We start from the raw sequence: 16,084 nt of genomic DNA on the forward strand, positions 1-16,084 counted from the left end.
GTACCTCATAAAGTTATTTAAATTTTGTTATGTCAAGAACATGTCACTCTGTTGCTTCGGGACATTAAAAAAAAAAAAGGGGCAAGATTAGATGAGGATTCCTTTATAGACCTGGGATAGACCTTGAATTCTTACAGATTCCTCCAATACATGATAAGTTTTTTAACATCCCTTAAATTTAATACTAGGAAGACATTTACTATACAATACAAGCTGAGACATAGATATGGACCCAATAATAAATTGCAAATTGGGAGTCTATAATTAAATTAATGAAGGGGAAATATTAATCTCTCTTATGGTAAAACTGATGTGTCATGTTCAAGGTTGAGATTCATAAGATTAAGGGAAAAAAAAGGGGGAAATGAAAAGGTTATGATAGTTTCAAGGAAAAAAAAAGAGTTTAATTGATATAGTGAAAAATTTAATGGTAGTAATTATAGTTAAATTTTGTAATAGCTTGTGGGAGTTATTTATACCTAACCTCAATCTGAGTATCCAAGTTTTCGTATTTAATTGGGGATAGGGGGGAGGGGATGGGGGGAGATATATAATGGAGGGTTGGGTGAGGGTGATGGTGATGGTGGGGACATTGTAAAGTATTTTATGTATTGGGAAAAATTATTAAGAAAAATTATTTACTCTTTAATTTTGGGAAAAATCTATATATATATAAAATCGGAGGTATGTATGTGTGTATGTATGTGTGTATGTGCCGCGATCACGCAAAAACGGCTTGACCGATTTGAACGAAACTTGGTATGCAGATCCCTCACTACCTGTGATGATATGTTCTGGGGGTCTCGCGGCCCACCTGCACACGTGGGCAGAGCTACAAACATAAAATCTGATTTCACCCATTCATGTCAATGGAAAAAATGTAAAAAGCTGCCATTCTCACAGTAATTCAAAAACGGCTTGACCGATTTGAACGAAACTTGGTATGCAGATCCCTCACTACCTGGGGTGATATGTTCTGGGGGTCTCGCGGCCCACCTGCACACGTGGGCGGAGCTACAAACAGAAAATCAGATTTCACCCATTCATGTCAATAGAAAAAATGTTAAAAGCTGCCATTCTCACTGTAATTCCAACTACCTGGGGTGATATGTTCTGGGGGTCTCGCAGCCCACTTGCACACGTGGGTGGAGCTACAAACAGAAAATCAGATTTCACCCATTCATGTCAATGGAAAAAATGTAAAAAGCTGCCATTCTCACTGTAATTCAAAAACAGCTTGACCGATTTGAATGAAACTTGGTATGCAGATCCCTCATTACCTGGGGTGATATGTTCTGGGGTTCTCGCGGCCCACCTGCACACGTGGGCAGAGCTACAAACATAAAATCAGATTTCACCCATTCATGTCAATGGAAAAAAATGTTAAAAGCTGCCATTCTCACAGTAATTCAAAAACGGCTTGACCGATTTGAACGAAACTTGGTATGCAGATCCCTCACTACCTGGGGTGATATGTTCTGGGGGTCTCGCGGCCCACCTGCACACGTGGGCGGAGCTACAAACAGAAAATCAGATTTCACCCATTCATGTCAATGGAAAAAATGTAAAAAGCTGCCATTCTCACTGTAATTCAAAAACGGCTTGACCGATTTGAACGAAACTTGGTATGCAGATCCCTCACTACCTGGGGTGATATGTTCTGGGGGTCTCGCGGCCCACCTGCACACATGGGTGGAGCTACAAACAGAAAATCAGATTTCACCCATTCATGTCAATGGAAAAAATGTTAAAAGCTGCCATTCTCAGTAATTCAAAAACGTCTTGACCGATTTGAACGAAACTTGGTATGCAGATCCCTCACTACCTGGGGTGATATGTTCTGGGGGTCTCGCAGCCCACAACTCTATGTTGCTTGCTCAAGGGTGGGTTCACCCAAGAATTTATATGTTCTTGCTCCAGGAGGTGAAACTAAAATTGTTGTTTATAATCACGTTTTGCGTTAGTTGTATTGTATTCATTTTGTCAAATATTTCACATTATAATTTGAATATTGTACTTTTTATTAAGCTGTAAAAAAATAATTTCATTCACCACTATAAAGTATCTTTATTTGAATCCATTTACAGTGTTATTGCTATAATTAAATACCCGTGCAACGCCGGGGCATCAGCTAGTGTATTATAAAAATATAAATGGATCTTAAATTATTATCTTTGAATGTTAATGGTCTGAATCATATGATAAAAAAGAAAAAAGCATTATTATTTTTAAAGAGGCAAAATGCGGATATATGTTTCATACAGGAGACCCACCTTTCAAATATTGAATCTCTTAAGCTAGAAGGTGGTTGGATCAAGCATTGTTACTTTTCTCCAGCTATAGGGAAAAATGCAGGTGTTGCTATTCTGGTGAATAAAAAATGCTCTGCTTTGTTCAAACTCAAGGCATCGGATACTCATGGCAGATGGGTAAATGTGGAAATGAGCATGGGAAATACTACCATGACGTTGTTTAATATATACGCCCCTAATTCGAATCAAAATTAATTTTTTAAGACTCTTCAACAACTGATTTTACCACTGGCTACTTCGAATCTAATAGTAGCTGGGGATTTCAATGCTGTTATGGATCCTCTATTGGATAAAAACCCAAGAAGATTAATGAAATCTTTGGGATTAGATAATTTTGTACAATCTTGCGATTTGACAGATATTTGGCGAGTACTTCATTTTGATGGACGGGAATTTTCATTTTGTTCTCATGTTCATAATTCTTTCTCAAGAATAGATTATATTTTTATTTCAAATCATTTGATACATCAAATGACACAAGCTGCCATTGATCCAATCATTTTATCTGATCATGGTGGAGTATGGATTGAAATTCAGATTACAGATCAAAATACTAATAGACCAATTTGGAAGTTTGATAATACATTGCTTGCTGATCCATTATTTTGTGAGAATCTTCAAACAAAAATGAAGGCTTATTTTCAATTGAATGATAAGGACGAAATCTCTATGGAAATATTATGGGATGCTTTTAAGGCATCAATGAGAGGACAAATAATTTCTTATTCTGCTTATCTTAAAAAACAGATTAAAAAACAATTTTTAACTTTAGAGAAGGAGATTAAATTTTTAGAATCTAAACTTATAGAAAAATGGGAATATTCTATTCAACAAGAATTGTTAAAGGTTAAGGGCAAATATAATGAGATTTCATCTAAGTTGATTAGGAAAGATTTATTTTCTCAGCAAGCATTGTATTATGGAAACTCAAATAAGGCAGGAAGAATATTGGCAAATTATCTCAAAGCGAAAAAAAGAAAATCAAAATTAATTGCCATTAAAGATGAAAATGGTGAAACATTTACACAAATTGGGCCTATTTTAAAACAATTCCTAAAGTTTTATAGATCTCTTTATTCTTCCGAGACTTATTTAGACAAAGAAAAAGATGGTTTAGAATTTTTGAAAATGTTAGAGGGTCCAAAAATTCCTGAACATGTAAAACGAAGCTTAGAAGAGCCAATATCACTAAAAGAATTAGGAACAGCTTTGAAGTCCCTTAGAGTTGGATCCGCTCCAGGTGATGATGGATATACGGTAGAGTTTTATAAAACATTTCAAAATTTCCTACTACCTTATTTATTAAATCTTTATCAGTATCAACTTAATAAAGGTTCTATTATTGGCACTATGGCAGAATCCTTAACTATTGTTTTGCGGATCCAAGATGGCGACTCGTACCTGTGTCTGGTGAGACACTGTGGAACTATTGTTCATTTTCCTGTGAATAGTTTCATTTTTTATTCTTATTTCGATGCCGAAGAGACGGGGTAAGAGCTCCGCTGCAGCCTCGCGGCGCCCTGAACACTCCCCTCTCAGTACCATCGAACACTTTCTACAGCGTCTGCAGAGGGAGCCTGGAGTCTCGGGAAATCGCCCGCTGGATTCCGCGGCGTGGAGTGACGCCGAACCGGAAGTCCTAGGGCTAGACACCACTCTGAGCCCCGACTAGAGGATTCCACCTCCCCCACCGCTGAGCGCAAGCTCCCCACGCGAATGGAGTGGGCAAGAAGCAGCAGCACTCCATGACCGAGAGGCTGCAACATCGGGGAGCCAGCAAGGGGAAGTTTCCATGGCTTTTTTAAGCCTAGAGAAAATTCCAGCGGATAGGAGATAGGGAGAAGAAAACTCGGATCTGCAGACAGAAGGCAGTCAAGGTGAGCCTTTTTCAACTTTACATGAGATTTCCTTTAAACATGAAAAACCAGCTGAAGTGACTCTTGACTCAATATGGGACCTAGTTTCTAAACTGGGAGACTCACTAACCAAACAGATTAAAGAAGGAGAAAAGAATATAAAAATTCAAAAACAAACAATAGAGGAACATAAACAGGAAATTTCCACTATTAAAGAAAAAGTAGGAGAAATTGAAAAAGAAGTAACAATGATTAAACAAGTTCAAACTACGATAATAAAGGATAATCAAATTATAAGAAGAAAGTTGGAAATAATGGAAAATAATTATCGGACTAATAACCTCCGCTTGCTGAACTTTCCAAAAGTTCCATCTATAAACCCAAGCGAGATGATAAAAAGGTACTTTATTGAGATATTAAATATTCCTGAGGAATCATTACCCCCTCTCACTCGGGTATATTATTTGCCTAACAAAGTAATAAATCAGCAAACGGAGAATCAGAAACAGGAAGCACAAGATCTTCAACAAGATTTGACAGCAATTTTGGAAGTATCGGATAAAGATTTGGCTAAACCAGCAACTCTTTTACTATCTGTGGCGTTGCTGCCAGATAAGGATTGGATACTAAAAATGTTCTTTAAGAACAAAAATAAGGAATTTCTGGGCTTGAAAATTCAAATATTTCCAGATGTTAGTAGAGAAACCCAGAGTCGTAGACGTCAATTCCTTTTGATGAAAGCAGGAGTTGCACAGCTGGGTGGTATTTTCTTTTTACGCTTCCCATGTAAATGTATTATAAGGTATCGAGATAATAAATATGTGTTTTTTGAACCGGCTCAACTTACAGCTTTCTTGACGCAGAAACGTTTGGAGAAAGAAGGAAGAACGATAACAACAATGTAATAGTAACAACTAATGGACTCGATAAATAGAATAAGCTCCTTAAACCAGTCACTAGATACCTTTTTCTTGTATAGGTTTATTAATGGATTTCCTTAAAGTTCACTCATAAATTCTTGGATCAATATTTGAGGACTTGAGATTGTTAGATTTAGAGATTTTTAGTATTATGGAAATTAATTTCTTCTATTATTATGAACGATTAGACAATCTTTCTGTACAAAATGTTTTGATTTTGTTAAAAAATTTAAAATGATAAATAAAGAATTAAAAAAAACAAAAACAAAAAAACTATTGTTTTGCCAAAGCCAAATAAAGATCCTACTTTGGTTTCAAACTATAGGCCAATATCTTTAATAAATGTAGATGGTAAATTACTAGCAAAAATTTTGGTGTTAAAATTGGCTAAGGCTCTCCCTCATATTATAGGCATGCATCAAACAGGATTCGTTGCTCAAAGACATTCATCTCATAATACCAGATTGGCATTCCATATGTTATATTTAACAAAGAAAATGAGAGAGCCTACTTTTGCTATTTCTCTAGATGCAGAGAAGGCTTTTGATAGAGTAGAATGGACCTTTATGTATCAGGCATTGGAACGGTTTGGTATAGGTCCTGGATTCATACAAATAATACAAACGTTGTATAGTTCCCCTTCTGCTAGATTATATATTAATAATACTTTTTCAGAAAAATTTAATTTGCAGAGGGGAGTTAGACAAGGTTGTCCCTTGTCTCCTTTGTTGTTTGATATTGTTTTAGAACCCTTAATATTGGCTATCCAACAAGTAAAGGAAATACAAGGTATACCACATTCAGATAGAGAATATAAGGTATCTGCTTATGCAGATGATATACTATTATATTTGAGGAATCCAGAGTCTACCATTCCATGTTTACTTGAGTTGATTGAGAAATTTAGAAAATTTTCAGGGTATAAGATAAATTGGAATAAATCAGAAATTCTTCCATTAAATGTACATTGTACAAAAAGTTTATTCGATACATTCTCTTTTGTTTGGAAGGAGGATGCTATTAAATATCTTGGAATTTGGATTACAAAAACAGTGGATGAAACAATGAAAATTAATGAAAAATGTCTATTACAAAAGGTGACAGAAATGTGTGAGCAATGGAATCCTTTGCATTTATCTTGGTGGGGAAGAGTACAAACTGTTAAAATGATGATTTTGCCTGTAGTTTGTTACCAAATGGGGATGATACCAGTTTTCTTTCAAGAATCTTTTTATAAAAAATTAAATAGGGTTTTGACAAAATTTATTTGGCTTGGCAAAAATCCCAGAATTGCTTTAGTGTCGTTGCAAAGGCCAATTGTGGAGGGCGGGGTAAATTTTCCCAATTTTTATAGGTATCATCAAGCCTATATTTTACGTCAAGGTATGTATTGGATCCTCCCAGAGCCCACTGATAATATTCCAGACTGGTTCTGGTTAGAATGGAGACTTATGTTTCCCTTGCGCCTTAGTCATGTAGTTAGTATCAAAATGCCAAGGTTATATAAAGAGCATAAAATATTTATAGATACCTGGAATACTTTAAGATATATAAGTAATCTAACTCCTATTCCAATAAGTAAATCAACAACTCAAACGATTTGGTTAAATCCCAAGATCAAAATTGGCGGTTTTAAAATCATCTGGAAACATTGGATGATAGCAGGTATTCGTATTTTGGATGATGTAATAAAAAATGGTAAGTTGCTGGAGTTTTCACAATTGCAACATAAATTTGATCTTAATAAATCACAATATTTTAGATGGTTGCAATTGAAGCAATCCATTCAGGTAGGGTTCCCTGAATGGAAAAATCTTACTAATTATCATAGTTTGGAATTCTTATGCTTCCAGGTGGATTCAATAGATCATAGAGCCGCACAGTGGTATAAATTAATATCCAGATTTGTAAATAAAAAACCAAAAAATGGTCTTAGAGACATTTGGAGCATTGAGATAAAGCATCAAATTAATGCATCTCAATGGCCACGACTTTGGTCTTGGAGGTTAAAATGTACGGTGTCAGCATCTATGAGACAAACTTGTTTTTTTCTTCTGCATAGAGCTTTTTGGACCCCTGTTCGTTTACAAAAGATAGATAGTTCTAAGTCTAATAGATGCTGGCATTGTCATGTTGAAATCGGAACATTAGATCACCTTTTATTCTATTGTCCATTTATCTTATCATTCTGGAAATCAATTTGGCCTCAAATCAATAGGATGTTAGAAAATCCGGTAGCTTTGACATATGATACTATTTTATTTGGAACAACTATGAGAGCAAGAAGTCAAATTTCATCAAGTAACAACAAACTTCTGTTTATTTTAACTGGAATAGCAATACAACAAATAACATATAATTGGAAAAAACATGACAGGTTAAATTACAATTTCTGGTGGAATTCTGTATGCCATATATACAAAATGGAACTTACCATTGCAACACAAAAAGGATATGTGAGTAAATTTCAAAAAGTCTGGGGACCGTTAACAGATTTCTGTAATGAATGATTAAATTTTCCCATGATAAGATTTTTGATTAGAGGGGAGTGGGGTGGGATTTTATTTCTGATTATTACATACTTTATCAATAATTGAATGAATTCACAATAAAGTTGATTTTATAGATTATTGATTGGGAGGGAGGGGGGTGTAGGATTATTATATTCAATAAGAATTATATAAATTTAGATTTCTTGCATAATATTATAACTTTATATAATATTAATTTTTCTAAAGAAATGTTAAATTTGATGTTAATATTTGAGTTAATCAAGTGTGTATAGCCAAGTTTCTAATGAGTTTATTTGAAACACTTGTTGTAACATAAAAAAATGAATAAAGATTTATAAAAAAAAAAAAAAAGATTATTCTTCCTAGAGACATTCACAGGGCTAAGTCTCCATTATCATGGTTCCGATTCCAGGCGTCAGCTTCCTGTGCAGTGGCTACACCACATGCACACACAAAAAAACCTGCTGATGTCACCTGGGGTGGGCATGATTTCCTCACTTGCAGCCTGTCTTCTACTGTTTTGTCAGAGTGGATTCAACTTTCATTGGACACTTGTTAATCCTACTTTGCCTGCTTCCGGCTTGGTTTCTGGACTCCTGGAAGTCACCGGCAACAGAGTCCAGGGATATTCTGCAGCACCTCTTAGTCTTTGGGATGCTTGAACCTATTCCAGTACCAAGAATGAGGGCTTAGGTGGATGCTCTGTATGCTTCCTCATGCCAGAAAGGCTCGGTGATTTGGAGACATATTCTGGTTCTACAGTCAGTCACCCACTTCTGGCAAATCTCCCTTTTCCTAGTGGTCTACAGAGTACACTGTACTAGCTGCTGTCTTCAGGGGAGTTTCTAGTGTCCTTGGATCTCCCAGAGGTTTACCTCCATATTTCAGTCTCATCAGAGCATCGCAGGTTTCTGCATTTCCTTGTTCCACAGCAGCATTTTCAGTTTGCAGCTCTGCTCCTTGGTCTCCCAATGGCTCCCGCTCTTTTGTCCCAGTGATTATAGTTGAGGTGGCTTTCCGCCAACAGTGGATCAATGTTCATCCTTTCTGGGACAGCAGGTGTTCCAGGCTCCGTCTTGTTGGGTTTACGAAGATGTGGTGGGGACGGTAGTGTCTGCTGCAGGGAGGGGTGTCCTCCCTGTCTCTGTATTTTCTAGGGCTTCTCTTCATTTCCAGACAGAGTTGTGCATTGTCAGGGCGAGTAGACAGAACTTTTGTCAACAGCTTAGAATTCTCTTGACAGACTCGAACCTTACCAACCTCTCTGAGAACATAACAGCATGCATAACAAAACTCCAATCCTGGTCCCTCACAATACAAATGAAACTGAATGAGTCCAAAACAAAACTATTCTGGCTTGGCCCAAAATTAGAACAGCTACCCACCCTCATCTCACTGCCTTCTGGAGCCACACTGCAGCTCGAGTTCTCAAGCAAAGTTCTAGGCATCATTATTGACTCTTCTCTCTCCTTCAATGACTATCTCAACTCCTTAGTGAAGTCATGCTTTTTCAGCCTCCACATGCTGAGGAAAGTTAGATCCTGCTTCCACCAGCAACATTTTGCCATCCTTGTACAATCTATCATCCTCTCCAGACTAGACTACTGAACTCCCTCTATTTAAGTCTATCCAAAAAAAGTTTTCAAAGACTTCAGCGGATTCAGAACACTGCGGCCAAGCTGATCTTCGCAAAAAGCAAATTCGATCATGTTTCCACACTTCTGTCCAAACTTCACTGGCTTCCAGTAATTTCAAGGGTTCACTTTAAATGTACCTGCCTAGATTTTAAGATCCTACACGGCATCCTCCCTCCCCTAATTCCACTATCTTGGAACTCCTTGAGTCCTGATTCCACCAGATCCACCCAAAAACTTAAACTATCCATCCCCTCGCTAAAAGGTATCCTCTATGCGGGAAAATTAGGGAAATCTCTCTTCTTCAGAATCAACGAGCTTTGGAATAACCTTACTCCCCCACTACGGAATCTGGGCTCCTTCCAGCTATTCCAAAAGCGTCTGAAAACTAAGCTATTCACAAAACTGTAATGAGATAATTAAATTTGCTGTTGGATCAAAGTTGTTAAATTGCAAGAGAACCTTGTGAGACTGGACGACAAAATGGCAGATGATGTTTAATGTGAGCACATGCAAAGTGATGCATGTGGGGAAGAGGAACCCGAACTATAGCTACGTGGTGCAGGGTTCCACTTTAGGAGTCACCACCCAGAAAAAGAGTCTAGGTGACATTGTTGAGGATACGTTGAAACCCTCAGCTCAGCAGCAGCTAGGAAAGCAAATAAAATGTTAGGAATTATCAGGAAAGGAAAGGAAAACAAAGATGAAAATGTTATAATGCCCTTGTAAAATACGGCCGCAACTTGAATACTTTGTGCAGTTCTGGTTACTATATCTCAAAAAAATATAGCAGAATAAGAAAAGGTACAGAGAAGGGTGACAAAAATGATAAAAGGGATAGGATGAATTCCGTATGAGGAAAGGCTAAAGCTGCTAGGGCTTTTCAGCTTGGAGAAGAGATGCTCAGGGGTGAAATGATAGAGGTCTATAAAATATTGAGTGGAGTTTAAAGGGTAGATGTGAATCATTTGTTCATTTTTCCCAAAAATACTAGGACTAGGGGGCATGCGATAAAGTTACTAAGTAGTAGATTTAAAACAAACCGGAGAAAATATTTTTTCACACAATATGTAATTAAACTCTGGAATTCGTTGCCGGAGAATGTGGTGAAATCAGTTAGTAGGGATAAAAAAGGTTTGGATAATTTCCTTAAAAAGTCCATAGGCCATTATTGAGATGGCTTGGGGAAATCTACTGTTTATTCCTAGGATAAGCAGCATAAAATCTGTTTACTACTTGGGATCTAGCTAGGTACTTGGTTCCTATGTTGGCCACTTTTGGAAACAGGATACTGGGCTTGATGGACCTTTGGTCTGTCCCAGTATGGCAATTCTTATGTTCTTACGTTAAATGCATGTACAGTGTTAAACAGAAACAGTTGTGTTATGTAGGCCTGTCCAGTAAGTTCTAAAATAAATAATTATAATGCATCCAGTATAACTGCAATTGTAGAAACAACCCACTACTCAAGTTTCAAGTTTATTAGAATTTTAATATACCGACTATCAAGCAAATATCTAGCCGGTTTACATAAAGTTTAAAAAGTTTTTCTAAAATAAATGGTACGAGTAATTAAAAAATTTAAAAAAATAAAAAAATAAAAATTTTTAAATACGTAGTGAACGTTAATGACTTTAACATGACAAACTGGATGGTGAGGGCAAGAAGGGGAAGGGTGGGTAAAGTTACATTGTAGAGAGAAAATGGAAATAGAAGGGTTGGGTTATAACAAATAGGGTGGGGGAATTGTAAGTGATGTGGAATAGTATGTAAAAGTATGATGATGAGGAGAAATTTAAACAGAAGAAAAAGCGTCTAGAAATAGGAAAGTTTTTAGACTCTTCTTGAATTTATCAAGATGTTGTTCTTCTCGAAGTGGTTGTGGAAGGGAATTCCACAGTGTCGGGGCAGATACGGCAAAATTTATTTTTCGTGTGTAGTAAAATTCTTTTATAGAGGGAATTAGCAAGAAGTTTTGATTAGTAGATCTCAGAATTCGAGAGGAGTATAGAGGAATGAGTAATTTGTGAAGAAATAATGGTAAGTGTGAAGATTTTATTTTGAATGTCAGTAAAATAATTTTGTAAGTGATACGGTGTGATACGGTTGAACTGAGTTGGCTGCAGACAAGGCCACTCCTGTAAACTTAACTGCACAGATACACTGGGGGCCCATACATATACCATACCATACCGATTCTTGTATCCCACAAATGTCAACTAGGAATCATATATGATCACTTCACAATCCCTGTATAAAAGGCATTTACAGCTACTGTGTGAAGTCACCCCTGTGGACAGAACCAATGATACTACGCAGGTGGACATCACCTGTGTATGCCATCTCTACAGCTATAGTTCAGGATAGTAGAACTGTGAAATGGAAATATGTTCCTTCTTCCCAAGAAGATAGAAAGGCATGAAACCACATGTTAGGATGGCACTTGTGAACCCAAATAGTTCTCTATTGCATAAAGGTAATATGAGAAGAAACTGGATCTGCAAGGACCTAGAGACTCAAAAGGTTGTGGAGACCAGATGTCAACCTTGCAGCTGATGTTTATATCACATTACAGCCAAATAAAAGAGCAACGAATGAAACTGTTGTTAAAAAGACATAGGACACTCCTCTAGATAGCTATGCTAGAACATGCCGCTGGTAAGAAATAACTGTGCATGGAGCAGCAGTTAAAGTCCAGATAAAACAGAACCACAATACAACCCCCCCTCCCCAAACCAGGCAGATTCCACTGCCATTTCCATATGGTTTCATTATTGCATAGGTTTCTGTTACTCTAAAACACATCAAGCATTTCTTCACAGAATTGAAACACACCACTTCCAGGCAACATCTTCTTCAGTGGCCCACCACAGTTAGCCTCTGATATGGAGCATCCTAGTCCTCAATTCACACTTTCCTGACCTTTCCTGCTTAGACCAAACACAGCACTGGACGTGCATTTTCATCAATGTTATCTACAATCTATCTGCTCCTTGATCTGTCTCCATCTCCTTTTTACAAGGAATAGCTAGGGATTCACCAACAAGTGTGTCTGCATCTCCCCTACTTGTCTCTGGAGAAAGCAAAGTTACTTATCTCTAATGGGGGTTCTCCTTAGACAGTAGGGGAATGGACCCACACTTCCCCTCCCACCTTCTCCTCTTAAGATATATATATATATATTATTTTTTTTCAGCTAGAGACAAAACTGAGTATCAAAGGGAGGAGCCACTGAAGGCAGGAGTCCTTGCACATGCTCAATAAGCCAAAAGCTTAGTATTGCTAGGGAAGAGCACAGACATAGGATAAGTCTGAGGACTTCACCAACAAGTGTGGCTGCCTTCCTCTGCTGTCTATAAAGAACCCCCATTACAGGTAAGCAACTTTGCTATATCTGAGTAGGATGATTGAGAAAGTTAGCAACATATTACAGTAGATGATGGTAGAAAACAAACAATTTGTCCATACAGTCTACCTAGTTATGCCATTCAGTGCTACCAAGCATATATTCCAGCTGCTAGATCATGCGCCGGCCTCTAATTTCTCTAAGTTGAAGCACACTTGGGCAGGGTAGCTGGAAATGAATTTAGAGGAAGGACAGTTATTGGCCAGTATAAAGAACACACAAACTCTTGCTGACCACATGCCTTACTGGGAAAGCCAATATAAAGTCAATATGTGCCTATACATATCCCCAAAGAGGATTTGTGAGTCTGGAGCTTGTTTGAAATGTGCATTTTTGGCAGCAACCCTGGGCCACATGTTTTAAGATTGTATTCAGGTGCAAATTTTTTAGTCACAGATATTACCTTTATCTCTAATATTTGGTCCATATCTTTGAAACCTACCCCATGATTGTTATTGGATCAAGTACGCTCCCCCTCCCCAGCTAGGAAGGGATTGTGTACATTTCTGCGATGGACCGCATTGATGCAACAATGGAGATCATGTATGATAACTACATTAACTGTGGAAAGACGTAAGATTTCCAACTGGAACTCATTGATGGGCATACGATTTCAGTTATTTGGGAGCCATTTTGGATGACTATTGGGTACTGCATGGAGTAGAATTTTGAAATGTTGAAGTCAATATGCATATTATTAGTTGAGTTAGTATGAGTATGGTGGATTGGTTGGGCAGGAACTGGAAAGTGGGGGAGGAAGGGGGGCAGGTGTAAACAGCTATCTCTATGGAAAAGTTGGTGTACCATAGGCTAAGTTATTATTTTGAAAAGTCAGGATTTGTTGTTACCATTTCAGATTTTTTTTTTTTTGGGGGGGAGGGGGGGATACCCTTCCATATGTGAATGTTTTTGATGGTGCAACTGACTGATTTGTGTATATTTTGCTTTATGAGTGCACGATAAAAATGAGTTATACATAATCCAGCTGCCAGCCATTGAGATTGATCACTTATAGGTACCACTCCTTATTCAATATATTTTTGTTATCTTCCTCTATAGTACATTGCCACCTTGAGCAGAGAGCATACAAGATCCTGTCTTTAATTCATGTCTAACCACTAAGCTTCATCTTGATCTAAATCAGTGTTCTTCAACTGCCGGTCCGCAGAAATTTCCTGCCGGTCCACAGGTCCAGCATGCACATCGGGCCCAAGACAATGTTCTTCAGCCACCGGTCTACGGTGTGATCAACGCAGCGTTGTCTTCGGGCCTGCTCCCTCTTCCTGAGTGCTGCAGTGCACAAAGCCATGGGAAGAGGCTCCTACGCACATCCTGCACCTGAACCAGAAGCCTTCTCTCTGACATTGCAATGTGAGAGGGAAGGCTTCCAGATGAGGCACGAGATGTGCAAGGAGCCGCTGCTCATAGCTTTGTGCACTGCAGCACTCAGGAAGAGGGAGCCGGCCCAAAGATAACTCCGGGGGGCAAGGCACAGCATGGAGGGAGGGAGACAACAATGGTAGGAGGAATGATTTTATTTTTTAATTTAGTGATTGATTTACATCTGCTGTCTGTTCTGGAAGAAATGCATTTGTTTCTTTTCCTCTGGGGTTGTACTGCTTGCAGAGTCTTGCATCTTAGGGTTTGTTTGTATATATTAGTACTTTTAGTTTTTGGTCCTGTATTTGCATAGGAATGAATGTTGAGAAGCATACAGTATGCTTTGTGTATTTTAATTTTGTGGTTAACTATTATGTGTTGTTAATACAATTATATTGTGTGCATATATATATATATATATGAAAAATGAATGGGAAAAAATGGTGTTACAATTAGTACTATTATGGGGGCGGGGTCTGGGGCGCAGATTGGATGGAGATGGGCGGGGTCTGGCCCATGACTTAGCCCAGTGTTCTTCAACTGCTGGTCCGTGGACCGATGCCAGTCCACAAAATAATTATTTTATTTCTGCTGGTCCATAGGTGTCAAAAGGTTGAAGAACACTGATCTAAATAACTACCAGTGTTGATATGGCTGTTGCCTCCTAGTTACCTGCGGCCTTTCCAAATTGTATTATACCACAGCAGTGTGCTGCCCAATGCAGTGACATGAGTGTATAATTTACCAGATGGGGAGGAGAAGGTTTCAATGTCTGCATCTCTACTAAAACTTCCATTTATTCTTGTACTTCCAGTTTGCCAGACAAGCTTCTTCATAATTAATCATTTCTCAGGTTGACCCATGTTGCATGACTTGTATGTCTGCTGTTTTGAAGGCAATCCTGGCTGCAGGCAGTATGATGCAGACCCATGGGGATTTTGATGTGGCCCTTACGAAGTACAGGGTAGCAGCTTGTACCATGCCTGAGAGCCCTCCACTTTGGAATAACATAAGCATGTGCTTCTTTGGAAAGAAGAAATATGTAGCCGTGAGTCATTTTCACACTTTATCTACCTTTGAATGAATTTCTCCTAATCTGTACTTAGAGCAGAAATATTTCTAAAACACAAGGTCATTATAATACTGGAAGACTAAGAAGTGTTGGAGACTGTGCAAGCATTGTGGCAGGGAAGCAGGCATCCAAGTAATCAGGTGAGAGATCGAGATGCGGTGAAGGGTGGTGGGTAAAAAGAGAACATTTGAATACGTATTTCATTTTTTTCACTGGATTTTATCCCTGGACCTCTTATTAATGAAACCTAACTTGACATATGTTCCCAGACACACAAGTTATTTTAGGAAGAAATAAAAGGTTGCAGGTCTGAAGGCCCCTGACTTTGGTTGTGTATGAAGTTCAAACCTGTTTTGTATGATCCTTGGTATCTTCCTCATCTGTATATTCTTTTTAATTTTTTTTAAATAAGATTTTCAATTTTACAAGCATACAATAACACTTGGTACAGATCAAGTAAATACAATTTAAGCAAACAAAGCAGAAGAAAATAAACTCTTATTTAGTCCACTTTATAGGAGATCAAGAAAATTAATTAACCACAGTGGAAATTATCAAATAACTAATGCAAGAGAAACAGCAATAGATATATCTTCCTAAGTCCGAATGGCAAGTCATATATCATTAGGCACAGTTACCAACCAATTCTAAAAGTTGTTGAGGCTCAAAAAAAAAAAAAAAAAAGAAAATTCTTATTCTGATAAGAAACATAACATTTTGCAGGATACTTAACAAGAAATGTAGTCACCAGAGCTCTTGGCCTCAAGGCCAAGAATTCTTTCCTATGTCTCTGGGTTTTTGAGATAAATCTGGAAAAATTCTAACATTTGAGCCTAAAAACCTGGTCATTCATATGACGGAAATACAGAGGAAGAACAAACTCCCTGTCACTTTCCAAAGCTAGAGTTACAAGCGTGGTAGTTATATCAGTAACCACTTCGAAAGAAGTTTCCATAAATGAAGATAAGTTCATATCTGCCTATTTATCTAC

The 16,084-nt window shown here is 37.8% G+C and overlaps 1 protein-coding gene across 7 annotated transcripts in view; it reads left to right on the forward strand.

The window, feature by feature from the left end:
• The window catches only part of BBS4 (Bardet-Biedl syndrome 4), a 111,617-nt gene that overhangs the window by 68,715 nt on the left and 26,818 nt on the right, over positions 1 to 16,084 (forward strand). For all 7 annotated transcript variants that reach the window (XM_033920290.1, XM_033920291.1, XM_033920293.1 and 4 more), the window contains one exon: positions 14,917 to 15,069. In XM_033920290.1, coding sequence (XP_033776181.1) covers positions 14,917 to 15,069 — 153 coding nt within the window. The remainder of the gene's footprint in view (positions 1 to 14,916; positions 15,070 to 16,084) is intronic.

Source organism: Geotrypetes seraphini, chromosome 14, assembly GCF_902459505.1.
Source record: "Geotrypetes seraphini chromosome 14, aGeoSer1.1, whole genome shotgun sequence".
NCBI lineage: Eukaryota > Metazoa > Chordata > Amphibia > Gymnophiona > Dermophiidae > Geotrypetes > Geotrypetes seraphini.